This window comes from Onychostruthus taczanowskii, unplaced genomic scaffold (assembly GCF_017590055.1).
Source record: "Onychostruthus taczanowskii isolate IOZ18803 unplaced genomic scaffold, ASM1759005v1 scaffold138, whole genome shotgun sequence".
NCBI classification, from domain to species: Eukaryota; Metazoa; Chordata; class Aves; order Passeriformes; family Passeridae; genus Onychostruthus; species Onychostruthus taczanowskii.
In genome coordinates this window covers 758,355-783,880 of record NW_024498551.1, presented here as the reverse complement: position 1 = coordinate 783,880, position 25,526 = coordinate 758,355, and the positions used below count along the sequence as shown (strand labels likewise).

The 25,526-nt window shown below is 58.4% G+C and overlaps 4 protein-coding genes across 5 annotated transcripts; 2 read left to right on the top strand and 2 right to left on the bottom strand.

Annotated features, from left to right (window-relative positions):
- Nucleotides 1-141: 141 nt before the first annotated feature.
- Nucleotides 142-11,769, top strand: UBQLN4 (ubiquilin 4). Of its 2 annotated transcripts, XM_041397271.1 has the most exons (11): nucleotides 142-538; nucleotides 2,416-2,567; nucleotides 4,711-4,916; nucleotides 5,247-5,509; nucleotides 6,592-6,750; nucleotides 7,422-7,647; nucleotides 8,021-8,160; nucleotides 8,608-8,691; nucleotides 9,290-9,405; nucleotides 9,998-10,175; nucleotides 10,573-11,769. In XM_041397271.1, exons 1-11 carry the CDS (start codon nucleotides 380-382, stop codon nucleotides 10,723-10,725), a joined length of 1,836 nt encoding a protein of 611 aa, XP_041253205.1. In that variant the 5' UTR covers nucleotides 142-379; the 3' UTR covers nucleotides 10,726-11,769. The 2 variants fall into 2 exon arrangements, with proteins under 2 accessions (XP_041253205.1, XP_041253206.1); XM_041397272.1 differs by lacking the exon at nucleotides 8,608-8,691.
- A 4,068-nt stretch (nucleotides 11,770-15,837) lies between these two features.
- GPATCH4 (G-patch domain containing 4) lies at nucleotides 15,838-18,077 on the top strand. The gene is made up of 7 exons (XM_041397360.1): nucleotides 15,838-16,095; nucleotides 16,273-16,346; nucleotides 16,423-16,515; nucleotides 16,724-16,831; nucleotides 16,949-17,055; nucleotides 17,171-17,221; nucleotides 17,332-18,077. The coding sequence occupies exons 1-7, from the start codon at nucleotides 16,020-16,022 to the stop codon at nucleotides 17,924-17,926; spliced, it is 1,104 nt and encodes a 367-aa protein (XP_041253294.1). The 5' UTR covers nucleotides 15,838-16,019; the 3' UTR covers nucleotides 17,927-18,077.
- Nucleotides 18,078-18,214: 137 nt separating this feature from the next.
- NAXE (NAD(P)HX epimerase) lies at nucleotides 18,215-19,981 on the bottom strand. The gene is given in 6 exon segments (XM_041397361.1): nucleotides 18,215-18,721; nucleotides 18,802-18,949; nucleotides 19,034-19,147; nucleotides 19,292-19,402; nucleotides 19,732-19,902; nucleotides 19,904-19,981. Coding segments are annotated over 6 exon segments (810 nt in total). The 5' UTR covers nucleotides 19,967-19,981; the 3' UTR covers nucleotides 18,215-18,518.
- Nucleotides 19,982-20,525: 544 nt separating this feature from the next.
- Nucleotides 20,526-23,987, bottom strand: TTC24 (tetratricopeptide repeat domain 24; the record flags this gene model as incomplete). The annotated part of the gene is made up of 10 exons (XM_041397289.1): nucleotides 20,526-20,646; nucleotides 21,292-21,468; nucleotides 21,694-21,826; nucleotides 21,936-22,000; nucleotides 22,096-22,166; nucleotides 22,283-22,399; nucleotides 22,519-22,640; nucleotides 22,763-22,891; nucleotides 22,971-23,183; nucleotides 23,261-23,987. Coding segments are annotated over 10 exons (1,854 nt in total), but the record flags the coding sequence as incomplete, so codon positions are not given.
- Between the last annotated feature and the right edge of the window lie 1,539 nt (nucleotides 23,988-25,526).

Here is a 25,526-nt window from a genome sequence, read left to right as displayed (position 1 = left end):
CTGTAGTCCCGCCCGGCCCTGCCGCTGTCCCCGTGGGCGCCGGGACTCCAGAGGGGCCTCGGCAGCAGAAGGGAGCGCGGGGCAGGCGTGGGCCCTCGGTGACCGCGGGGATCGGGGGTAGGGCCGGGGAAAGGAGGTCGGTGGGGGCACCGGCGGGGCGCTGCGGGCAGCACACCCTCCCCAGGCTCTGGCCGCCTCTTTCCGCTCCGGTTCCGCCTCCCCGCCCCCGTGAGCCCGAGCCCCGCTCTGTCCCCCGCCCCCACGCCGCCACTGTTCCTCCGGGCCGCCGGGAGGCGCTGTCTCGGGCCGAGGAGGTGCTGTGGCGCCGCTCCCGGCTCTCTGTGGTGGCGGTGGCCCGGGCTGGCGGCGGGCGGCGAAGATGGCGGAGCCGAGTGGCGGCGGCGGTGGCGGCGGCCCCGGCCCCGGGTCTGGCGGGGACGGCCAGGCAGCACCCGGCGGGGCGCTCATCCGCGTAACCGTGAAGACCCCCAAGGACAAGGAGGAGATCGTCATCGCGGATGGCGCCTCCGTGCGCGAGGTGGGGGCGGGGGCAGGCCGGGGAGGCGGAGAGGCCTGGGGGGGGCTGTCGCGGGTGCTGAGGGGCGGCGGCGGCTGGTCTGCGGGGACTGAGGGATCGAGGAGTGGGCTGAAGGGTTTTTGGGAAGGGACCTGAGTTTGGGGCCGGGGAGGAATTTCGGGCGCGCGTGAGGAGCGGGGGAAGGGTGCTCTGGGCTGGGGGGCGGTCAGAGGGTCCGGGGGCCTCAAGGAGACCCGGATCAGGGCTAGGGCTGGGTTCGGGGGCCTTTCGGGGCAGCCCGGGCCTTTGGGCCTTGCTGGAGCCAGGGTGGGAGGGAACGGGGAGATCTGAAGGAGGGCAGGTGCTCGAGGCCTTTGGAGGGGAAAGTGCCGAGGGCGGGAAGGTGGTCTGGGGGGCTCACCTGTGGGAGGGGTCGTAGGTGTCGAAACCGCAATAGTTGAGGGACTCGGAGAGCGCCTTTGGGGGTGGTGGCAGTGGGAGGAGTGTGAAGGACCGGGGTGGGGTCTGGGGGCTCGGCCCGTGGGCCGGGCTGCGGGGGAGAGTGTTCCCTGAGCGGAGGGGTGGGAAAGGTGTTGGGGTGGTGGGCAGAGGCGCGTGGGGGCTGCCGGGGGCACATCTGGGGGTCCTGGCCTACGTCTGGACTTGTCTGGAGGCAAATTCCCCGGGCGGGGGGCGAGGAGCCGGGCAGATGTTTGGGGCCAGTGTTGGATGAGGTGGAGGAATGGAAACCTCGGCCCTTCCATGGGTGGGCTGGGGGGGCTCTGCACCTGCTAGGGAGCGGGAGAGGGCTGGGATTGCCGAGAACTGGGCTTGGCAAAGGCTGGGATCGGCAGGGGCGGGCTCTAGGGCTGGTCCTGGCGTTGAGGAAGTGGCGATGCCCACTGGGACAAGGTGTCATGGGCTCTGCGTTGGGCTGGCTGCGCGCTTTGGTCGGCCGTAGGGCACGAGCTCGGCGTGTGAAGGGCCTGGCAGGGATCTCTGGGCAGCAGTTCATGGCGTGGGCAGGGGCTGTGCACGTGCGGTCCTCCTGATCCTTTCCCTCGTGGGGAGCCCCTTGGTAAGGGGGTGTTTTGTGAGGGCTTTGTGCAGGGGGGACACGGAGCTGTGCGGGGAAAGGCAGACAGGGTGATCTGGGGTCGGGCTGTGCTGTGCCCAGCCTTGATTTTAGAGTTTTGCTGTGAAGGCTGAGAGCTCTGGAACCTGTGTGTGTTCACTCTCCATCCTGGCCTTCCCCTCTGAATTCTCTTTAGTTTGTGTTTTCCAAGTGCAAGGCTTTATTTCCTCCAAATCAATCTGGGGATGGCCCAGCGGGGCCAGCAGTGAGTCTTGCTTGTAGGTGTAAATCCCAGCACAGCACTCAGTAAGGAAGAGGTGTCCATGCTCTGTGGCATGCTCACAGGGAATTCAGTTGCAGAAATAGGAATTGGAGAAGACCTAGTTTATTTCCATTGGCTGATAAAGGATTATTGCCTTTTCCATAGAGCTCTGTCCTGTATTAAATCAGAGATTGGCTTTCCTTAGGAAAAAAAACCTCAAATGAGCAGATGAAACCAGTTCAGTCATTCAGCATAAATGGTGTGTTTGGGTTAGGCCTGAAGCACCACTGGTCTGGCTTTGGAAGTCTTCAGCCCTTCTGAGGGAATGGCTCTGTTTTTTATGAGATTTACCCCATAGTTTGTGATTTCAGAGCTTGTCTTTGCTTTGTTTTGGTTTTCATGAACACCTCAGACATCACCAGCACCTGGTGACTGTGTGGTACCTTCATGGGCTCTGAGGGCTGGTCAGTTCCTTGGGCTGCTCCCAGAGTGGATGTGAGCCCTGGAGCTTTATGGTACTGGTACCAATCCTTTGCCTGAAAAATGCTGTTTGTTTTTCAGTTCAAAGAAGAGATTTCTAGACGGTTTAAAGCCAAACAGGATCAGCTGGTTCTGATCTTTGCTGGGAAGATCCTGAAGGATGGAGACACGTTGAATCAACATGGGATCAAAGATGGGCTCACTGTTCACCTGGTCATTAAGACTCCGCAGAAGTAAGAGCTTGGTCTTGGGTGGGCTGGGCTCAAATGGGGGTGGAAATAACTGATGGTGAGGATTTTTACCTGCCCCAGCTGTGGCACACAGCAGTGGAGTTTGTCACTAACCTGTCCAGGGATGACATGGCTGTGATGGTGTGTGGCAGGTACCTGTAACATTACTCATGTGTGTGTCTTGGAAGAACTCATCAGAAATGGATACTGGTTCTAGCAAGCCAGCAAAAGTCCTAGGAAAAGTTGCTGATAAAAGAAATTACTTTTCTAGTGAATTTGTGTTAATACCTGGGTTTTCTGTCACCTTCTCAGGCTCTCTGAGGTGCCACAGGAGGCACACAGGCCCTGTGTGGCCCCTGCAGGCACAGCTGCACAAACTGCTGCAGGCAGTGGATGCTGTGCAGCCAGGGACACGGGGCAGTGTGGGGTTCACTCGTGGGTGCACCCTGGCAGTTCCCTGTGGGGGTGTGGCTCAGGTGCACCACAGACCTCAGGCTGAGAGCAGGACACAGGGCTGACCTCTGAGTCCTGCAGGTTTAGCTCTTCCCAGCACTTTCCAGTGGGGTGGTGGGCATGGAAGGGTTTTGGGAACAGCTGCTGTGCTTTAGTTGCAGCCACATTTCATTGATCTTGGAAGGCTCTTCACAGCCATGCCTTGGGCTCTGCCCACACTGTGCCCCAGCTCCCAGGGAGCTCCAGGGCTGTGTCTCTGTGCAGTTCTGCTGTCTCCTGGGGCAGCTCTATTAATCAAGATGGGTTTTTTCCTGTTTTTTTATTCCACCTGTTCTTTTACAAACACAAGGAAGTGTGCTGTCAGGTTCTGCAGCCTCTCCTTGGATTCTGCCTCTCCAGATAGCCTGAGAGCCTGATGCTGTTTCTGCTGTCTCCACTACAAATGTGGTATTGGTGAATCATTTCAAAGGGGGAATCAGAACTGTCCTGGGCTGCTCATTTTTCTCCTGCTGATAGTCCTAGGAAAGTGCTTACTGAAGACATTGCAGCCTCTTCCTGTGGGAAGAGGCTGAGAGAAACCAAGTGTCCTTTCTCTGGCTTCCTTCTTCCTTTCTTGTTCAGCTTCCCATTTGCTTTGTTTTCCCACTCTGTGTCTCTCTCAGTGGCCACTGGTTTTCAGCAGCACTCAGGTCAGTCTGGACAGTGGCAGGGGCCTTCAGGGTTGATTTTTCAAGTCCTAGAAGAGTGAAAAAGAAAAGGGAGATAGAGAAAATGAATAATTCTTGGTTTGGGAAAAAAAAATCATGAAATCATTGTTCTTGTTGTCAGAGGTTTAATACTGAGGTGAGTAAAGTGAATTTTGTGGTCTAATTTAATGAAAGCTCTTCAATACTAGTCCAGGGCTCACTGTCATGACTGGAGAGGCTTCAGAAAATCTTTAAATGTTCTCTTTCAAATTCCTGTAACACTCTTGAGGAGTAACTGTGGTAAGAAGGTACCAGCCTGGGTTGGTGTATTCAGCAAAGCTGATGTCCAGCACCTGCTGCATGGTGGCTTACAGCACAATGTCTGTGTAAGTGGGTTAAAAGAAGCTCCAGTTGTGTGTGTTGGAGCAGGAGCCTTGCATCAAGGTACAGCCAGTGGTAGAGCTGGGAATTTGGAACCCAGAAATGTTCCATGGCTTTGTGAGACAGATGCTGGCTGCCTCGTGCCTCAGTTTCTCTCTTTGTACAGTAATGTTGATGCTTCTTTTTGCCCCAGAAGCACTGATAGGAATATTCAGAAGTGAACATTGTTGTTTACCCCATGCACTAGCCCTGCTGTAACCTCCTGTGCTTTCTGTGGGAGCAGCAGAAGGATTTTGCTGTTTGAAGCACACTCATTGCTCAAGGATATCCTGCAATAAATAGTTCAGTGGGATTCAAGGAAGAGCTGGATGCAAGTCAGGGTAAGACTGGCCAGCTGCTCTTCCTGGGCCAGGACATGTCAGGGGCTGCAGAGCTCAGGATGGGAGGCAGATTGCAGCAGATGGAAGGCATCTGGGAGCACAGCTGTGGACCAGTGCAGGCAGAGACAGAGACTGGCTGCTGGGCTGGGAGCCCGGTCATCGTGGGGTGCACATCCTGTGTCCCCGCAGAGGACTCCCCTTGCCCTTCCCCAGTACCAGGAATTTAATACTTTTTATCCTTTGCAGGGTCCAGGATTCAACATCTGCTGCTTCTGCCCCCAATGCTGCTTCTGCCCCCACTGCAACCCCTTCTTCTCCTGCTGCTCCATCTCAGCCCTCCACATCCAGCAGTGCTGGTCCGGACGCAGGGAGCGGCAGCAGACGGAGCAGCGGGTCAGGGAGCGTGGGAGGTCCTGGAGATGGAGGCCCCAACAGTGCTGCATCCATCCTGTGTAAGTGGGCACTGGGAGAAGGAAGAATTTTCTGGGATTAGACCAAGGAGATTGGGTTCTTGACCCCTTGTCAAGGGGTTATTGTCTCTGCTTGCCATGGGCTTTGCATGAGTCACTCCCATGGCACACCTCTGTGTCTCTGCCCAAGCTAATGCCTGGTGGTGAAGTGTGTGTGTGTAGGGCTGTCCTTACTCATGGCTGGCTGCTGTAGGAGTACAGGATACTCCTGGATTTGTGGGGATGCAGTTCAGCTGCTGTGCCTGTCCTCTTTTGCAGTTGCTCACAGTTACTGACTCACGCCTCTCTTCCTGTGTGTTGCTCCCTCTCCAGCTGGCTTCGGTGGCATCACTGGGCTGGGCAACCTTGGCATGGGCTCTGCCAACTTCATGGAGCTCCAGCAGCAGATGCAGCGGCAGCTGATGTCCAACCCGGAGATGCTTTCCCAGATCATGGAGAATCCCTTGGTGCAGAACATGATGTCTAACCCTGACCTCATGAGGCAGATGATCATGGCCAATCCCCAGATGCAGCAGCTCATGGAGCGAAATCCAGAGATAAGCCACATGCTTAATAACCCAGAGCTCATGAGGCAGGTGAGTCACACCAGGGCTCAGTAAAGAGTGTTGAGGAGAGACTTTGTGGACCAACATCAGTGTCTGCACTGCAGAGGAGGAGTGGGAATGCCAGAGCAGTGGTTTTGGAGATCTCTTCCTTCCTGCTGTGAGCTCCCCACAAACAGATGGTGGTCTTGAGTTATGTGAATACTAAATACTCAACCCACATCCTTGCAACTCTTATCTCCCTTTCAGAGCTATTGAATCCATTGTGTATTGGGAAAAAAAGGGATGCTGGGATTTTTCTAGCAAGGCCACTGTGTTGTGATTCAGGAATGGGAGTAAAAACAGTGCTGGAGAAGTGAAGCTACTGCAAAAGTTTTGTTACTCTCTAGTTCTCTTGTCAAATTACATAGACACTCCAGAGCTGTACAGTGAATGTTTCACCACCTGTATCAGTGGGGAGCATTAGTGTAGGCTGGGATCCCAGAGGGCTCTCATTTTTCCCAGAGCAGAGAGGACCCGTGTCCAAAAGGAATGGCTGTCTGGAAGACCAAAGGTTCATCAGAAGGGAATCCTAAGGGGTCAGTGAGAATCTGGGTGCTAATGGCCATTAACTGGACTCTGCTGTTTCCTGGGGAGGCTTGTAAAGAGAGTTGTGCTGATGGGCCTCATTACCATCTGCTTCTCAGTTATTCTGCTTTCAGCTGTGTCGGCCACACATGAAATTCCAGAGCTGCAGAACTAAATTGTGAATAATCTGTACATGAGCAGTTCCTCAAATGAGAGCTGGATATTTTTTGTGCAGGGGAGACCCATCAAAAGTCTGGAGAGGGTGGAAGGATCCACCTTCCCAGTTGTATGTAGTCCATCCAGTCTGAGTGGGAACATATGGGTGTTGAGTGTTTGGATGTCCTGATGCTGCTTGGGAACAAAACAATCTCATCAAGCTGAACTGAGGCTGAGCAGGAAGAGAGCTGAGCAAGGCCTGGGAGGAGCCTGGATCCCTGGGCTCTCTTTGCTTGGATAAATGATCTCTCTGCCTGTGAATTTGGTTTAATTATCCTCTGTCTCTCCTGGGAGAGGAGCTTGAGCTTTCCACCTTTTCCTCCTTCTCCCAGACGATGGAATTGGCTCGTAACCCTGCCATGATGCAGGAGATGATGCGGAACCAGGACCGTGCTTTGAGTAACCTCGAGAGCATTCCAGGAGGATACAATGCCCTGCGACGGATGTACACAGACATCCAGGAGCCCATGTTTAGTGCAGCCAGGGAGCAGGTATGGCTGTGTTCTGTGAGTGGGGTGAAGTGTGGGAAGGGGGTCTTTCCCTGTCCCCTGTGCTGCTGGGGCAGTTTTCCTACAGTGTGGCTCCACTCCAGTGCAGGCACTGGCCAGAGAACATGGTGCAGTGCCTCTCATGACATGGGTTGAGGTGTCAGAGGAGAGACCTGCTCTGGCTCCTTCCAGTCCCCCAGCTGGATGCCAGCCCTGACTGATAAGCAGGCCCTGTCACTGTTAGCCCAGCCCTCTGCTCCCTGGATTAGCTGGAGCCTGACGCCTTCAGTACGGAGCTGGCTCAGATCCAGCTGGCTGGCAGTGCAGGAGGAGGGAGCACAGGCCTGGCTGCAGAGGGCTGTGCAGACATACTCCAGTCCAGCATTACCTACTGCTATGTCCGGGTGCTGGTTTTACAAGGGCATTTTGAAGCCCTGCATTTGGGAACTGAATCTGAGGCTGTGGCCACTCCTGAGCCTGGTCTTTTTCTGAGTGAGGTGTGTTGTGGATTGCAGATTTCTCAGGAGGCGGATCATGGCACATGTTTAGCAAATTCTGGACTTGGCTGAATATGATCTGCTGTTCCCTGGCTCACTCAGTGCTGGGGTTGGTCTGCTGGGACTAACTGATTCCATCTGTTTCTTTTTTTTTTTTTTTTTTCTCTTTCTCCCTAGTTTGGCAGCAATCCTTTCTCTTCCTTGACGGGGAATTCTGACAGCTCGAGCTCTCAGCCTTTGCGGACAGAGAACAGAGAGCCATTGCCAAACCCCTGGAGCCCCACACCCCCTGCTTCCCAGAGTCAGGCACCCAGCAGTGAAGGGAGCACGGGCTCGGCCACCACCCAGGGCACCCCAACTGTGTCCAACCCCTTTGGGCTGAATGCTGCCAGCATCGGTGCTGGTACGTACAGGAGGAGCTGGAGGGTGCTGCTGGCTGAGCAGGTCACCCAGGCTTCCTTGGAGGGTTGGTTCTTCTGGCATTTGAGCCCTGTCTGTGGCTGTTATCCATAGGAATGGGTCTAGCCTACTTGCAGACACCATTGAATTATTCTGATGTGGTTGTCAGATGGTTCCTTTGGGAACTCTGCTGTCCCTGAAGCTCTTAGGAGCAGGAGGGGCCAGCACAGCACTGCTGTGGCTGTCCACAGCCATGTTTGCTGTAGGCCAGGGGATGGAGTACAGGCAGTGCTGTCACCTGTCACATTGTGTTTCAGACAATGCAGTGGTGTTCAGGCTCATCAGGGGTTTTTCTTTGTCTTCCTTTCCTATTGCAGGCATGTTCAACAGCCCAGAGATGCAAGGACTCCTGCAGCAGATTTCTGAAAACCCTCAGTTGATGCAGAATATGATCTCTGCCCCCTACATGCGGAGCATGATGCAAACTCTTGCCCAGAACCCGGACTTTGCAGCACAGGTAAAAGTGTTGCAGGTGTCTGCTGTTGCCAGCAGGCCATGAGCTCAGTGTGAGGTGTCAGTCTGCTGCTGGGGTCAGACTGGTTCCTCCTGCAGACACTGGAGCAGAGTGAATACACAGTTTGGTTGTATTTCTCAATAGCCTGAAGGCAGCCCCAGCTCTGAGCCCAGTGTGTTTTGCAGAGCCCATAACACAAGATGTGGCTCTCAGAGGGACATGGGAATGGCCCTTCTCTTTGCCCGTGGCCAAGTGGCCTCTGTTCAACACTGCTGTCAGGAACTGAGCTGTCCCATTTTCATCCCCTGTAGCAGGGGAGCAATGTTGAAAGCCCAGGGAGGGAGTCAGGGGCCCCATGAGTGACCTGTTCTTCTTGGCTTAGTTGCATAGGGTTTAACAGCAAGTGGCAGCAACCCTCTGACCCTACCTACATGTGCTGTCTCTTGCTAGATCATGGTAAATGTCCCCCTCTTTGCTGGGAATCCACAGCTTCAAGAACAGCTCCGCCTTCAGCTCCCTGTCTTCTTGCAGCAGGTAAAGGCCTCTGGCTGGCCCTGTGCTGCCCTCAGCCCCTGGCTCCAGAGCTTCTCCCCCACTGTGGGACAGGCAGGATCTCAGCTGCTTGGTTGAGTGCACCAGGAAGCATGTGGGCTTGGGGGGCCGGGCTGAGGAAGGAAGGGGGTTGCACAGGGGAGACAAAGAGGAAGAACTTGGTTAGACAAGGTAGTCTGAATTAACTCCTCTGAATTACTGAATGGTGGACTCCAGATTAGGTTTGTTAAGCTACCTGGAACCCCTGTGTAGACAGTCTCTCACTGTGCAGAGTTTACAAAAATTACACAGTTAATTGTGCTAGAGCAGCTGGTTCTCAGGTAAATCAGAATCCAAAGACATGTCCCCAGTTCTAATCTGATTCACCCAGTTCATTTCAAGCTGCTGTGAGCTCTGTGAGTGTCCCTGCAGGTGAGCCCTGCAGTCTGGAGCCTCAGAGGAGGATCCAGACACGAAGGCCAGCGCTGGCCGCAGGCAAGAGGCGCAGCTTGGCGCTGGCCCAGGTGTGACAGTGGTGGAGCTCTGGCTGCCTGAGCTCTCACTGGTTGGTACCGTGGTGTCTCTCTGCCTTGGTCCCCAGATGCAGAACCCGGACTCCCTGTCCATCCTCACCAACCCTCGCGCCATGCAGGCCCTGCTCCAGATCCAGCAGGGACTCCAGACGCTGCAGACGGAGGCCCCCGGATTAGTGCCAAGGTACGGAACGCTCCAGAGAGGGCCGTGCAGGCAGAACTGGCTCTGGATTCATCCAGGAGATCTGCTTAGGGTGCTCTGTCATGGGGACTTGTGCTGGTGTGTGCCTGCAGGCCCCTCTGAGCAAGCTAATTAGCACTTGCTGCTTGCTTGTGCTTCACTGGGAAGTCCTTGACCCTTTCTTTTTGGAGAAAAGGTTTGGAATGCACTCGGTCCTTCCCCCATCCTTTGTTTGCTGTGTTTGGTGTGGACTGAACTCAAGAACTTTATCTCTGGAGAACAGTATGAGATGGACAGACACAAGGCTGGGTGGGTGTGCTGGGACAGGCTGATCTACTGGCAGCTCTCTGCCTACTGTCCCCACGGGTCATGCTCCGTCACAGCAGTTCTCTGCAGGCTTCTGTTAGTTCTGCTCACTCTCAGTGCCAGGTGTGACCAGAACATGGATGCAGCTGGTTCAGTTTTCAGAGGTGCCCTGTAGCAGGGCCTTCAGTGAGGGCCAGCCTGGTCACACCTGCTGGCTGCCCTGCTGCCCCACTCCGGGGGGTTGCCCAGTGCCAGTGTCACCCTGAGCGTGCCCTGCCTTCCTCTGCAGCCTTGGCTCCTTCGGCATGCCCCGGATGCCCCCGTCCTCCACAGGAGGAAGCACAATCCCGGAGAACCCCGTTCCCTCTGCTTCGACGCCGGCCAGTGCCTCTCCAGCTGGGGGTGGTAACCCTCAACAGCAGCTCATGCAGCAGATGATCCAGCTGCTGGCCGGAGGAAGCTCTCAAGTACGTAACGCCCAGTGGGTGCTGGCATGGGCAGGGAGGTCTCCAGGGGGGGTCCCCACCTCACCTCACTCAGGGGATGTGGTCCCCAACAGTCTCTTGTGGCTGTGGTGCTTTAGGCCAGGTTTGGTGTTGGGGTCTGGCTGACCCTTTGGGGTGTTGAACCTTTAAGAACTTTAAGCTCAGCGTGCTGGGGATCCTTCTGCCTGCACTGCTGCCACTGTCAGTACAGAGGCAGGACTGACTCTGGTGTGCCACATCCCAAGGGGACATGCAGACTGTCCCCACATGACCCTGAAGCTGAGCTGGGGTTCCTGCAGAGCCGTGGCTGCTGGCAGTGCCCGTGCTGGGATGCTGTGTGTGCTCTCTGACTGCAGGGTCCGTGTCCTTTCCCTCGCAGGCGCAGAGTCCCGAAGTGCGATTCCAACAGCAGCTGGAGCAGCTGAATGCCATGGGCTTCATCAACCGTGAGGCCAACCTGCAGGCGCTCATCGCCACCGGTGGGGACATCAACGCAGCTATCGAGAGACTGCTGGGCTCCCAGCCTTCCTAAACTCTGCCCTGCTGCCCCACAGACGTCAGCACACGCATCCATACACATGCACAGGGGATCTTTCCGGAAAGCCCGCCGTCATTTTCATATCTGACAGCTGTCCATGTATTTAAAACAAAAAGATACAGCTTAACCCCTGACCTTCCTACTAAGTTAAGATTTCATGTTGAAATGCTCTTTAACTGGCTTGTATGTGGATTCCAGTTCTCATCGTGGCCACAGAGACTTCAGATGTGTATTTTTTCCTAAATATGCCCTGTCTCAGACACTCTTCTCTCTCTCTCTAGATGGTAGAGGCGATACTTCTAGTTACTTACCTGAATGATTGTGTTTTGAGTAGCTTGATTTTAACTGTACATGATTCCTTCCCTTAGCCCTCCTTTCAGGCAAATATTTAAAAAATTGAGCCGAGTTTGGGGATTGGTTATTTCTCTCAGTGTCTTATTGGGAATGGATCAAAAGAAAAATTGAAATTACCTGAGAATTTCTGATGTCATTTGTCTTAATGTTTCCTGGGATGAACCGAGCCCGTGTCCCTCACTCACAGGTGCCTCCAATCTCCTGGTAGAGTGGGTGCAAAACCTGCATTTGAAGTGTGGCCTCTTTACACTTTGGGGGTGGTGTAGTGGAACCCAGGGGTGTGCAGTGACCAGGTGTGCTGTTCTTGAGCTTGAGTTGAAGGTGCTGTGCAGAGGAAGGTTTGGAAGGTGTGTTTCTGCCCAAGTCATGTGGTTCCTGGTCAGAGGTGTCCAGGGGCATTGAGTCCCGTGCTCAGTGGGCTCATTTGTACAAGTGTGAAAACTAAAAAGGAAATGGAAAAATAAGCTAACGGTCTTTTCGCCTCACTGAAAAATGTTGAAGTTCATGTTCTTCCCAGTTTAGATCCATCCTCCACCCCCCCTTCCATTCTGGTGTGTTTGAATGTTCAGACTGTCCAAGAGACTCCCCAGGACCAGCAGGGTGGTATTTCCCAGGAGCCTCCATGGCTGTGTAATTTGCATACACCATTTTTATCAAAGGAAAATAAATGCGCACAACCATCTGTCTCCCTGCATCCCTGTCTCATCCTTGCCTGCCTTGGCTCAGACGGGCCAGTTCCCAGTTACTTGGGATTAATCTGTGCTGTCCTGTCCTTCCCTCCTGGCCAGGAAACCTCTGACACTTGAGGAATGCTGCTGGAGCTTCTCAAACACCGGCCCTAAAGTGCTGGGTTTGGAAGCTCCTTTGAATTAGAATTGGCAATTAGCAGCTGTTGGAACCGTTGAGAGCTTGGGAGTCAGTGTTATTTGAGAGTTTTGAGTTTCTTCCAGTGTGGGAGGATTGGGCAGAGAGGGAGGTTTGCTGCATACCTGTAAAACCTGCTGCACCCAGCTGGAATTGGGATGGATGGGTGTTGGTGTTGCTGAGTGTAGGTGGTGGTGGTGGAGAGAACACGGGGCTGGAAACACTCCTGCCTCTGTGTGTGCACCCTAATGAGCCTGCAATCCCTTGGAGGAGGATTTAGAAAGCAGCTTTAACCTCTTCTGGAGGCTGTGCACAAACGTGTGCAGTGCTTTGTGCACCTCAGACATGGGAAGTTGGCACAAAGCTGTGTAGGGATGGGGCTGGAGGTCCCAACTGACACTGGCAGGGTCAGAGCTCTTCCCAAATGTTACTGCTTGCAGCTCAAGACAGGCTCCTGAAAGTGCCTGTGAGCCTTGGGATCTCTTCAGTGTCCCTTGATGGCACTAAAGTCTGCACAAGCCAGCTCTTGTAAGGAATGTGCTTGTGAGAGGATGGATGGATGGATGGATGGATGGATGGATGGATGGATGGATGGATGGATGGATGGATGGATGGTGCATGCAGGGAAGGGAGGGTGCACAGGGAGTGGGGATACAGCCCCATGGTGAGTTTGAATCCCCAAGGAGCAAAATTAGTCCCAGCAGTGTTTCTGGCCAGGCAGAAATCATCCTTCCACCCCCTCAGCGTGCCAGCAAGGTGTGATGTGGTGTCAGGCACCACAGTGCAAGGGCTCTGTGTGTGCTGGAACAGGGACTTGGAGGGATGGAGCAGGTTGGTGACTCCAAAGCTGGCTGGAAATGAGTCCCTGCGTGGTGGAGGAATCCTGCTGCAGTGGGTGCACATGGCTGTGAAGCACTGAGGAGAGTCCTCAGGAGTTTGAGAATTCCCGAAAGGTTTGGGTGGGAAGAACCCTCATAGCTCATCTCATCCCACCCCCTGCCATGGGCAGAGACACCTTCCACTGTCCCAGGTTGCTGCAAGTCCCATCCAACGTGGCCTTGGACATGTTCAGGGATGGGGCAGCCACAGCTGCTCTGGGGCTCACCACCCTCACAGGGAGCAATTTCTTCCCAATATCCGGCTTAAGTCTTCCCTCTTTTGGTTTAAAACCATTTCCCTTTGTGTCATCATTATCTGTCCATATAAAAAGACTTTGTCCATCATTTTAACAAGTTCTCTTTAACTCCTGAAAGGCCACGGTGAGCCCTCACAGGCTGTCCAGTCCTTGGTGTCTCTTGCCTGTTTAAGTGGGAAAACAAATTTCTCCTGTCTCTCCACATTGCAGCACCTGCTCTTGTGCCACTTTGGGCTCATTCCTCCCCTGCTGCCAGCCCACCAGCCAAGATGCTGAAACAGAGACACAGGGCAGCCCGCAGCCTTTGGTGCCCATCCAGTGCCACCTCCCCCAGCAGCCTGGCAGAGCTGCCCAGTGCTGCTCCCAGGGCTTTGCTGCCCTGCTGGTGGACAGGGAGGAGAGGTGGAGGGTCGGGGCTGCAGCCCTGGGGGGTGGGACAGCCAGGCTGGGGTCACTGGGAGGGGACTGGTGTCACCGGGAGGGGGCTGGTGTCACCGGGAGGGGGCTGGTGTCGCCGGGAGGGGGCTGGTGTCACTGGGAGGGGGCTGGCCGGTGGATGCAGCTGGGTCTGGTCTTTGGTACCCACGGGGTGCAGACCCAGCCTTCCCAGGCTCCGGAGGAAAAGGAGCTTTGAAGGCCGGTGAGAAGGAGCCTTTGAGTGAAATCTTAATCCCTCCAGAGCTTTCCCTAATCCCTGGTAATGTGCTGTTCAAAGGCCCACTTCCAAAGGAACCACTGCACTTTCTCACTCCCGTATCCCTCCTTCCCCAAGGAGTTGCCCAAAGGTGTTCTCACTGGCTGTTTCCTCTCATTTTCCTCTGATACATAGAATTAATTATTTTAAAACATAATGAATGAAGTGATTTCAGCAGCAGGTAGTGGCAAATCCACTGATTGATTGGGAGAGATTTCTGCTGTCAAGGTTATATTTATACTTCATTCACCCCCCCTTTCCTTGGAGGGGATCTGCAGCCTTTTCTCCCAATGTCCCAATGTAACACTTCCAACTTTGAAATCAAAAATGTGGAGGAGAGAAAGATGGCAGGAAACCAACATCTACATTCCTTTCAATAAACTATATTTTTTGTTACCAAATTCCATGGTATGGGCAGTTTCCTGTGGCCACAGCCCTGACTATGGAGGGGCAAGTTCAAAGTGACTCAAGAGAAGGTCAGGAGGGAAATATCCTGGGGTTAGGAGCTCGAGGAGTACAACAGCTTGGAAAATGTGTGTGTATGTGTGTGTGTCTGTGTGTGTGTGTGTCTGTCTGTCTGTCTGTCCCCTGTCTGTGTGTGTACAGGGCAGAGTCAGCTCTGTGTGTGTGTGTGTGTGTACAGGTCACCCCTGTCTGTGTGTTTGTCTGTCTGTCTGTGTACAGATCACCCCTGTGTGTCTGTCTGTCTGTCTGTGTGTGTGTGTATACAGGTCACCCGTGTGTCTGTCTGTCTGTCTGTGTGTGTGTGTATACAGGTCACCCGTGTGTCTGTCTGTCTGTCTGTGTGTGTGTGTATACAGGTCACCCGTGTGTCTGTCTGTCTGTCTGTCCCCTGTCAGTGTGTGTACAGGGCAGAGTCACCTCTGTGTGTGTGTGTGTGTGTCTGTGTATGTACAGGTCACCCATGTGTGTGTTTGTCTGTCTGTCTGTGTGTGTGTGTATACAGGTCACCCGTGTGTCTGTCTGTCTGTCTGTGTACAGGTCAGCTCTCTGTGCATCTGTCTGTGTGTGTACAGGTCACCCCTGTGTGTGTGTCTGTCTGTGTGTGTGTGTACAGGTCACCCCTGTCTGTCTGTCTGTCTGTCTGTCTGTCTGTCTGTGTATAGGTCACCCCTGTGTGTATGTGTGTTCCTGTGGCACACCCAGCAGGGGTGTGTGCATGGCTCAGCTGAGGAGGGCTGGGTGTAGGGTGTGTCACGTCCACACACACGAGTGTGTCTGAGTGTGCAGCCGTGTGTGCGTGTGCACGGGGCTGTGTGCGTGTGTGTGACACGTCCATGTGTGTGAGCACGGCTGCAGATGTGGGTATGGGTATGTGTGCACATGTGTGTGCATGGTTTTGTTTGTGTGTGTCCCCGTGTCCGTGTGTCCCCGTGTCCGTGTGTCCCCGTGCCTGCGTATCCCCGTCCCCGTGCCTCCATGTTCATGTTTCATGTCGCCATTGCCCCTATGTCCCCATGTCTGTGCAACACCCTGTCCCCTTGTCCCTATCCATGCCCCCGTGTCCCTGTACCCCCCTGTCCCCATGTGTGTGTGCGTGTGCACGGGGCTGTGTGCGTGTGTGTGACACGTCCATGTGTGTGAGCACGTACATGTATGTGCACGTGTGTGAGCACGGCTGCAGATGTGGGTATGGGTATGTGTGCACATGTGTGTGCATGGTTTTGTTTGTGTGTGTCCCCGTGTCCGTGTGTCCCCATGCCTGCGTATTCCCGTCCCCGTGCATCCCACGCCTCCATGTTCATGTCTCATGTCGCCATGGCCCCGATGTCCCCGTGTCCGTGTGTCCCCCTATCCGCATGTCCTTATCTCTGTCCCCGTGTCCGTGCACCCCCCTGTCCCCATAACCCTATCCCTGTCGCTGTGTCCCTGTGTCCCCCCATCCCCATGTCCCTACCCCTGTCCCCGGTTCCGTGTGTCCCCATGTCCCCATCCCTGTCCCCAAATCCCAGCCCTGCCCACTGCCCCGCCCCACCCTCGGCCCCGCCCCTCGCGCATGCGCACAGCCCTTTCCGGGCGGTGCGGCCGTGACCCCGCCCCGGCCTCGTGCGCCGGTGTCGGGACACACCGGGACATACCGGAACTGCCCCCGGGACACACCGGGACATACCGGGACTGCCCCCGGGACACACCAGGACGTGCCGGGACGCACCGGGACTGCCCCCGGGACACAGCAGGACTGCCCCCGGACCCTCCGGGCTCCGCCGGAGCCGCCGGGCCATGAGCGCCCCGGAGCCGCGGGGCCGCGGGATGCTGTTCGCCGAGAGCCAGCTGAGGCGGCACGGCTGGCGCCGAGGTGGGACCGGGCGGGGGTCCCCGCTCCGCGGCCCCGGCCTGTCCCGCCCCACCCTGGCCCCCCTGAGCACCGCCCCCTCCTTGCTGCAGGACCCGGTCTGGGGTCTCTCCCCACCCCCGGGGTCCCGCAGCCCCGGTGCCCCCGGCCGTGCAGGGGTGACGGGTGCCTCGTGTGCAGGGCAGGGGCTGGGCAGGCGGGAGGACGGCATCGCCGAGGCCATCCGGGTGAAGGTGAAGTGCGACACGGCGGGGGTGAGTGCCGATCCCCGCCCGGCCCGGTGCCCGCTGCCCACCGCAGCCATTGCGGCAGCTCCTCTGCCCCCCGCAGGTGGGACACGACGCGGCGGAGCCCTTCACCTTCCACTGGTGGGACCACGTCTTCAACAAGGCGGCCGCCAACATCGCTGTGGAGGCCGGGCAGGTGGGAGGCCTGGGGGACAGGGATGGGGTTGAAGGCAGGGGAGGGTGTTTGGGTTCCTTCGGTGACCCCTGCACTGCCACCATATCCCCCCCCAGGCCCTGGGAGGAAGCAGCACCTCGGGCAGGGGCTGTGGTGGTGGAAAGGTGCTGCTGGAGGGGTGAAACCCCTCGGACTGATCATTTCCAAGCCTTTGCCTTTTCTCACCCAGGATGGCATCTCTGTGAAGGCACTTTCTGAGCAGGCAGGCAGCATCAGCAACAAGAAGCCACGCAAGGCTGGCAGCAGCGGGAGCCTGCTGTACGGCCGCTTTGTGAAGGTAACTGGCCCCAGGAGCCTGGGGGCTGCCTGGCCCCCAGCTCATTTCTGCTGTAGCCCCCAGAGCCCCGTTTTCCTTGCTCCCCTTCCTCACAGTCCCTGTGTCTCTGTGCTGCAGTCAGCCACGCTCACAGCCTGTGGGGAGGAGGCTGTGGCACTGCCCGCCAGCTCCGAGAGCAGTCAGGAGGAGGAGGAGGAGAAGCTGGACCTCTCTTCGGTCAGGAGGTGAGGCTGGGCCTATCCCTTGATGGGGAGGGATGAGGGCTGAACGGTGGAGCCCTGCTCCAGACCGTGTTCCCCCCACAGATGCTGGGGTGACACCTCTTGTCTGTGTCCCCAGGCTGACGGACGAGGAGCTGGTGCAGGCGTGCGGGGGCCGCACAGCACACAAGTGAGTGCCTGGGGGTCAGCTGGCCGGGCTGCCCCCTCCTTCCAGGCTGGGCTGGGGACCACCTTCCCTGCTGGGGAGGTGCCAGTCCTCGCTGCCTGTGGTCATTGCAGGGGTGCCCGTCACGGCCTGACCATGAGTGCCAAGCTGGCACGCCTGGAGGAGCAGGAACGAGCCTTCCTGGCCGCATACCGGCAACGGGAGCAGCAGCAGGAGCCCCCGGAGAGCAGCCAGGGCAAAAAGAAGAAAAGGAAACAGTCCAGGGATGGAGCTGAGGTGCCACAGAGCAAGGAACCCAACACAGAACAGGAGGAGGTGTTGGAAGAAGAAAAGGTTGTGAAGAAGAAGAAAAAGAAGCAGGGGCCAAGCAGAGAAGAGGAGCTGACAGGAGAGGAAGAGGTCGTGAGGAAGAAGAAAAAGAAGAAGGTGATCACAGAGCTATGTGGAGAAGAGGTATCAGGAGAGGAGGGGAAGGTCATGAAGAGGAGGAAGAAACCAGAGCAAAGCACAGAAGAGGAGGTGGTGGAAGAGGATGGGAAGGCTGCAAAGAGGAGAAAGAAGAAAAAGAAGAAGAAGCAGGAAGAGGAGGACAAAGAAGAGCCAGCTGAAACAGACATACCTCTGCAAGAGACAGATGAGCCAAACTTGGGACACAGCCCTACAAAGAAGAGGAAGAAGAAGAAGAAGAGGAAGAAGGAGCCAGAATGAGCAAGTGACATGGCTGCCATACTGTGCACCTGCCAGTCCCACCTGGCTGTAAGGGTCCTGGTGCTGTGGGGTGCTCTGAGATTGTTCCAGATGGAGCCCAGCACTGTGGCCCAGCTGCCTGGGGATGCTGGGCTAGGACAAGTTGGTCTGGAGCTGGATCAAGCTTTACTTCACCACCTGAACCTTCAGGAGTGACCCTGGTTCCCCCACCAGGCCCTGGGGCAGAGACCCGTTTGCCATGGGCGTGTCACAGAAGAACACAAGGACACACCCTGCAGAGTACTGAACTATTTTTTCAAGGGCATGAATAAATCTTTATTGTGATCAGATTATCCCAAAGTGTGAGTGGTGCCGTGAGTGGCAGAACCCCAGCTCACCTTTACACCTGAGCACTTGGATTAGGCAGCAGCCCCAAAGAGAGCTCCCCTGCAGCCCCTCACCACTCCCACCTGCTGGGCCTTTCTACCCTGCAGGCACACACCGAAGCCCAGTGAGGTGCTGAGCACCCTCCTAGCAGAGGCTTGGGCAGAATTTGGCCCTGGTGTGCAGTGCTGAAGCCAGGCCTGGCCCCCCAGCCCCTCTGGCCCCAGCTCTAGGTGAGCTGCAGGACGCAGTCTGTGCCGGGGTAAGCTGGCAGGTTCAGAGCGTATTTCTCCTGGAGCGCAGGGGGCACAAACCTGCCCCCAAGAAAGTGGTAGCGGCCGGTGAAATGCATCGCTGCCTTCTTGGGCGCCGTCAGGGAGATGAGCATGTCGGGCTGGAGGCCGTCTGCCTTCCCCTTCTCCACATCCCAGCCTGCAACGAGCCATGGCCAGGCTGGAGCTGGGACCACCCTGGCCGGGCACCTTCCTCCGGCAGGTGCAGCCACAACTCACCTGAGGGGATGTCGATGCTGGCGATGGGCACCGTGACGCGCTCCAGAGTGCTGAGGATGCTGCCAAAGGGCTCCCGCACTGCTCCCGTGAAGCTGAAGCCGAAAATGGCATCCACCACCAGGCCATAGAGCTCGTCAATGAACGCAGCCTGCGGCGGGGATGGTGGCAGGTGAAGGGCAGTCCCGGCCAAGCTCCAGGGGAAGGTGATGCCAAGCTGGGGGCTGCTCCTCACCTCAGCTGGGAACTCGGGGAGGAAGGGAATATCCATCTTATTGCACTGGGTGGTCAAACCTTCAAAGAGGGGCTTGCTGGGGCGCTTGGGGTAATACACGGTTGGCTGGTAGCCCTGCAAGAGCAGAAGGAGCCTGAACTAATCCCACTCTGGCACCAGCAGCAGCCAGAGGAGTGGGACCCTGGAGCCCACAGGTACAGGGGTGCACAGGGACCAGCACCCTCACAGGGACCCTGTGGCTGCCTGTGCAAGACTCACAAACATCTTCAGGTGCCGGGCGCAGACCAGCCCATCACCGCCGTTGTTCCCTGGCCCGCAGACCACCAGCACAGCGGGCTGGCTCGTGGTGAAGGAGCTGGGTGGGTAGGCCTATGGGGGGCAAGAGGCACAGCGTTATGATGGGGGAGTGGGCCCACACCATGGGGCCAGGATTCACAAGACCCCCAACTTGGGACTGGCATGCCCATGGGACCGGGATGATCCCCAGGATCACCATCTGCCTTCCTGGTGCCCACCTTGGTGGTAGCACAGCTTGGTACACAATGCTAGGACCCCCAGCTTGTCGATGGGGGACAGAACTCAGCCTGTAGTGCTGGAACTCTCCCCCATGACCTCCACCCACCTCCTGGGCACCCACCCTGGCAGTGCACAGCTCAGCCCACAATGCCAGGACCCCTTCTGCCCCCCAGGACCCCCACCTTGGCAATGGCAGTGGCACAGCTCAGCCCCGCCAGCTCCATCAGCTGATCCACGCTGAACTTGTACTCAGTGAAGAGCTCCTGGTCGATAGCCTGGGCCTCCTCCTGCCTAGAGTGGGAGACGGCACCCCTGGCTACCCCAAAACGCGGCCAGGCCCAGCCTGGGGGCTGTGATCCCCTCGACTTTGCATGAGCCGGGTGGGGGGGACACACAGAGCTGAGCCCCCGTGTACATCAGCACCCATCCCGGTGTCCTGCCCGACCCCTCCGCACCCCTCAGCCCGCCCGTACCCCGTCCCGGTGCCCCCTCCGCCCCTGCGGACCGCCCGCCTGCTCTCCCGCCTCCCTCCGTCCCTACCCGAGGAAGCGGAGCCCGGTCGGGCCGGCCCCCGCGCTGGGGACGTGCATGGCGCGGCGGGGAAGGCACCGGCACCGCTCCCGGCCCCAGCCCCAGCCGCCACAGCCCGGTACGGCCCCGGAGCTCCACGGAGCAGGCGCGGGGCCGCCCCGGGGCGGAGCGCCCTTCACGGCCCGGCCAGGCCGGGGAGGAGCCGCGCAGAGGCCGCGGTGCTGTGCCGGCACTCCGGCGCTCCCTTAGCCCCCGCCGGCGCTCCCTCAGCCCCCGCCGGCACTCCGCGGTTCCTGCAGGCTCTGCCGGCACTCCGCGGTCCCTCCAGCCCCTTCCATTTCCTCCCCGGGACCCAGACATACAAAGGATGGCAGAAACGGAGCTGGGTCAAAACCGTGTTGGCTCCACGGCCTGCCCCCGTCCCCTTCCTCCCCCCAGAAGCGGCGTTTCCCCGGTGTCCTCCTGCTCACACGAGGCTGCAGACGAGGGACAGAGTCCTGGTGCCCGTGCGGGGTCCCCGGCGGGACCAGCAGCCCGCAGCAGCGGCAGTGGGGTCATCGTCAAGGCTGCAAGGTCGCGGAGGCATCACGGGGAGTGAGGGTGTCCGGCAGGATGCAAAATGGAATAATCAAATCACGGAGTCACAGACTGGTTTGGGTGGGAAGGGATCTTAAAGGCCATGTCATCCCACACCCTGCCATGGGCAGGGACACCTTCCACTGCCCCAGGGTGCTCCAAGCTCTGTCCAACCTGGCCTTGGACATTTCTAGGGATGGGGCAGCCACAGCTGCTCTGGGCAACTCATGCCAGGGCCTCCCTACCCTCACCGCCAAGAATTCCTTCCCAATATCCTATCTAACCCTGCCCTCTGGCAGTGGGAAGCTGTTCCCCCTTTTCTTGTCCCTTCAGGCCCTTGTCCAAAGTCCCTCTCCAGCTCTGTTGGAGCCCCTTTAAGCATTGGAAGGCAGGAGTGGGCAGGAGGTTCATACGAGGGTCCTGGAAACCACCCTTAGATCTGCTGCCCCATCCATGGGGCACGGTTTTGGTGTTGGCTATGAGGCACCTAAATCCCCAGTCCCTGTGACTTTTGGCTTGGGGTTGTGTCCATTCCAAGAAACAGCCCTGCTGGGGTCTCCACTCGTGAACCCTCCCCTGAGAGGACACTGCAGAGCCCAAACCTCCCTTGCCCACTCCCCCAAGCCATCACCTACCTCTCTGGAGCCCTTGGATGGAGGGTTTGGTGGTTTTGGTGCCCTGTGGGATGCAGTGTGAGCCCCTCAGGCCTGGGCTCACTGGAGAAGCGATGTTCTGGTTGTCTGTGGTACTTACGGAGCTGGAGGCCAGCATGGGGCAGCTTGGCTGGGGGCAGGGGGCTGGTGGTCCTCATGCTGAGAGACAAGTGAACCTTGTGTGGGGGTTCTGGACAGCTCCCCTGTCACATTGTGATTGAACCCTCCCTAGGATCCAGCTGGAATGACCCCAAACGCACTCCCAGAATTATGTATCTTTAAAAATCTCTGGATTTTCACCATTAAACAGGAGAGGTCCCTTGTGCTGCGGAGGTATTTGGGTGCCAGAGGCTGTACTGAGATGTCTCCCCCTTTCCCACCCACCTGTTAGCCTGGGGCTCACTGTGATACCCTGGAGCTGAGCTGGGACCATGGTCATCCTCCCCAGAGGTGCCCAGGAGGCCACTTGGGTTGCAAGGCTCCCGCGTGAGACCACCAGTCAGGGCCACTCTTGTACCTCCAGGAAGGAAGGACAAACAGGCAAGAACACAGGCTGTGCCAAAGACTCAGCTCCATCAGGAGTTGAGTGGATGGCTCAACCCCACATTTAGTTTGCAGCCTCTCACCTGAATACCTGGGATGTGCTCCTGGGGTACGCCAGTACAGCTCGTCCTCAGCCTGGGCTTTCTCCCTGGAGGACATGGAGAGAAGGAAGGCTTGTTTCCTGTTTCATCTGGTAACACATTCCAGAGGAAGGAGAGAGAGGATGGCAGCTTTCTTACTCACACCTTGCTCCCCTGGAGCCGTGTCCTACTGGCACGGGGCACTGTGGAGCAAAACCGCAGCTGGCTGGGCTCCTGATGGGATTAACGTGTTAATCTGCCCAGCAAACTCAGGCACCTCTTGCCACAACCCCTACTGGAGTCCCAGTTCCCAGCCCTCCAGAGTGTGCCATGCCCTGGGAGATGCTCACCAGGGCTGGGCTGGGTGCCCAGCCCTCCTGGTAGGACAGGTGGCCGAGGTGGAGTCGGTGCTGGATGGCATCTGTGAGCTTGTGCACGACCCGTTTGTGGGCAGCTCTGGGGCTGTCCTGGGGTGGAGAGAACCCTATATGTGTGATGGGTTAAAGTGGGTGTGCCCCAGGGCTGAGGACAGTGCCTCACGATGCACAGGAGGGTCCGGCCCTGGGGATGCCCCATCATGCCTTACCTGACAGCGGGAAAGCAAAATCAGGGCCTCCTGATAGTGCCCGATGGCTTTCTGGGGGTCTCCCAGGTGGAAGCACGCTGCACCCAGCCCCTCACACGCTTGCCACTGCCCCTGCAAGTCCCCTGGGAGGCAAAGGGCTGCGTTGGTCCCTGCACTGCTCAGCCGAGATCCCCGGCAGGCAGCATGACCCAGCTGAGTCCGCCTGGCTGCAGGGTGCTGCCGGGGTGTCCGTGCCTCCCCTCACCCGAGTCCCGGAAGGCTTGCAGGGCGTGCAGGTAGCTCTCCGCGGCAGCCCCGTGCTTCCCGAGCTGGCTGCAGGCGTACGCCAGGTTCCCAAAGCTCTGCCCCTGAGCCCTGCGGTTCCCCAGAGCGCCTGGAAGTGGGAACACAGGGCTCCATGCCGAGCTGGCACACCTGGCCAAGCCAAGAGGCAGAGACAGCGGTGCGAGTACCGTGCAGCGCGGCCGCACGCCGGTGCCAGCCCAGCGCGGGGCCGAAGCTGCGCAGGGCGTTGAGGGCAGCGCCCAGGTTCTGCAGCAGCGCAGCCTCCTGCTGCCGGTCCAGCTCCCCAGCGCACAGCCCCAGGGCCTGCTCGAAGCTCTCGGCAGCCAGGGAGAAGATGTGGAGCTGCGAGTAGCTGAGGCCGATGTCGTTGTAGAGTTTCCCTGGGGACAGAGAGGAAAAGCAGGCGTGGGAGCTGCTCCGCGGGGCCCTGAGAGTGGAGGGCGCTGCGCAGCGTTACCTCGCAGGGCCAGGTCGGGGATGGCCTCGCAGAGTGAGCGGCACCGGGCGAGCACCCCGGCGATCTCTGCCGCCCGGAACCGCCGGCTCTGCAGCATGGAGCCGCTCGCCCTGCTCAGAGCCACGGCCGCGGCCCCGGGGCTCTCCGCCGCCGCGTAGGCCTGTGCTGCATCCAGGAAGCACCGCGCGGCCCGCGCCGGCTCCCGCATGCCCAGGTAGCAGCAGCCCATCTGCACACAGGTCCCCGCTCGGCTGCCAGCCTCAGCAGCGCTGCCGTGGCCGGAGGCTTTCTCAAAACACTCCAGAGCCTTTGGAAAATCCTGGAGCCCTTCGTGAGCCGCCCCGACGCTGAAGTAAAGGCTGCCCGAGTGGTCCCCGCTCTCCGCCTCTGAGGGCTGGGACTGGAGGAGGAACTCAAAGCCCTTCTTGGGCTTCCCAGTCTCCACGTAGGCAGCCCCCAGGTTGAAGGCACAAGCCCTGTGGAGCTGGGGGCTCACTGTGTCCCTGCAGAGGAGCAGGGCCTTCCTGAAGCACCCCACTGCCTCCTGCCCGGCGCCCAGGGCCAGTGCCCGGTGTCCGGCTCGTGTGAGGCCCTCGATCGCACCCACCCGCCCTGCCGCCTCATCCCCTCCCTCCTGAGCAGCTGCCCTGGCCTCAGCCTTCTTCTTCTTCTGCCTCTTCTTGCAGCTCGTGGGGGCTGCGGGGGTGATGGTGATGGTGGGGGCAGAGGGGGCTGTGGGGTGTGTGGGGGCAGTGGGAGAAGAGGTGGCAGTGGGATGTGTGGGGGCAGTGGGGGCAGTGGGGGGTGTAGGGGCAGAGGGGGCTGTAGGGTGTGTAGGGGCAGTGGGCTGCACTCCCAGGTCAGCAGCCTCTTCCAAATCCATGGGCAGGGGCAGCAGCCTGCCTGCAAGAGACAGAGGTGCTCAGCCAGCCAAGCCAGCATGGTCCAGGCAGTGAACACTTCAAACAAGCAGCATTATTTTATATTACTTAAGGAAATTAGGGATGTCTTGTAGCCTGCTTGCTATTAAGTTTCAGGAAGGAAAAAGGCCTTTCCGTGGAGGACCCCACAAGCCTTGGTGGCCACGAGAGAGGAAAGAGGTCACTGGGGGAGGAGGAGGGACACCACAGCATGGAGTGGGATGTTGCTGGGGTGCCTTTTTGGGAGGCAGAATAAGGAGTTGCACGCACTTACTGTTTGCTCTTCAGGTGCAAAGGGTGCTGAGAGCAGGGAGCAGAGAGACAAGGCATCCCTGCCGCTGCAGGCACGGCTCTCTGCTGCGGGGATGGAGGATGTCTGAGGCGCCGCCGAGCTTGGGCTGCCTGGAAAGGTGCCTGGAGCAGGTCACAGCCCCTGGTGATGGACGGCCGGGTTCTGAGAGACGGGAGCGTGGCAGGCGGTGGCACAGGCTGGGACAAAGCCAGGCCTGCTCCTGGGAAAGCACGTCCCACAATGGCCCCGCTGGCTCCGGTTTCATCCTTGTCACCAGGGTGGTGTGTAGTGCCATGGCAACTCACTGCAGCAGTGCCAGTGTGAGCCCCGTGAGCGATGGATGGATGGGAAAACTGTGTGCTGGACAGGACAGCCGTGTAATGGATGGCACAATTATCTCAACAGTTCGTGGCAGGTGCTGGGGGCTTGTTCCATGGGGGGCAGGTTCATGCTTTGGAGCAGGCTGATGGATGGGCTCAGAGCAGCGAGGGTACAGGGCCGGGTGGCACGTCCTTGGTCTGGCACAGCGCTGAGCCCTTGACACGACCGGTGGAGTCCTCTGGTCCTCGCCTGCCACTGCACTCCAAGACCCCCCTGCAACCGAGGCTCCCCTCGCTCTCTCGGTGTGTGTCACTTCCCACACCGCCGGTGATCCCTGAGCTTCCCAGTGTGTGTCCCACGCTCTCCCCCCTCAGTGTCCCGGTGTCCCGCGGTCCCAGTGCTGCCGCTCCGCGGTGCACCGATGCTCCGGGGTCCCGCTGTCCCGGTGCCCCTGTGCCCCGACGCCCCGCGGTCCCGGGGTCCCAGTGCCGCCACTCCCCGGTGCCCTGGGGTCCCTGTGTCCCGCCCCTCTGTCCCGGGGTCCCAGTGCCGCCACTCCCCGGTGCCCGGGGGTCCCTGTGTCCCGCCCCTCTGTGCCGGGGTGCCGGGGTCCCAGTGCCGCCACTCCACGGTGCCCGGGGGTCCCTGTGTCCCCCCTCTCGGTCCCGCGGTGCCGTGTCCCGCCCGGCAGCCCCCGCGCGGAGCCACGTGGGCGGCGGGAGATTCAAACCGC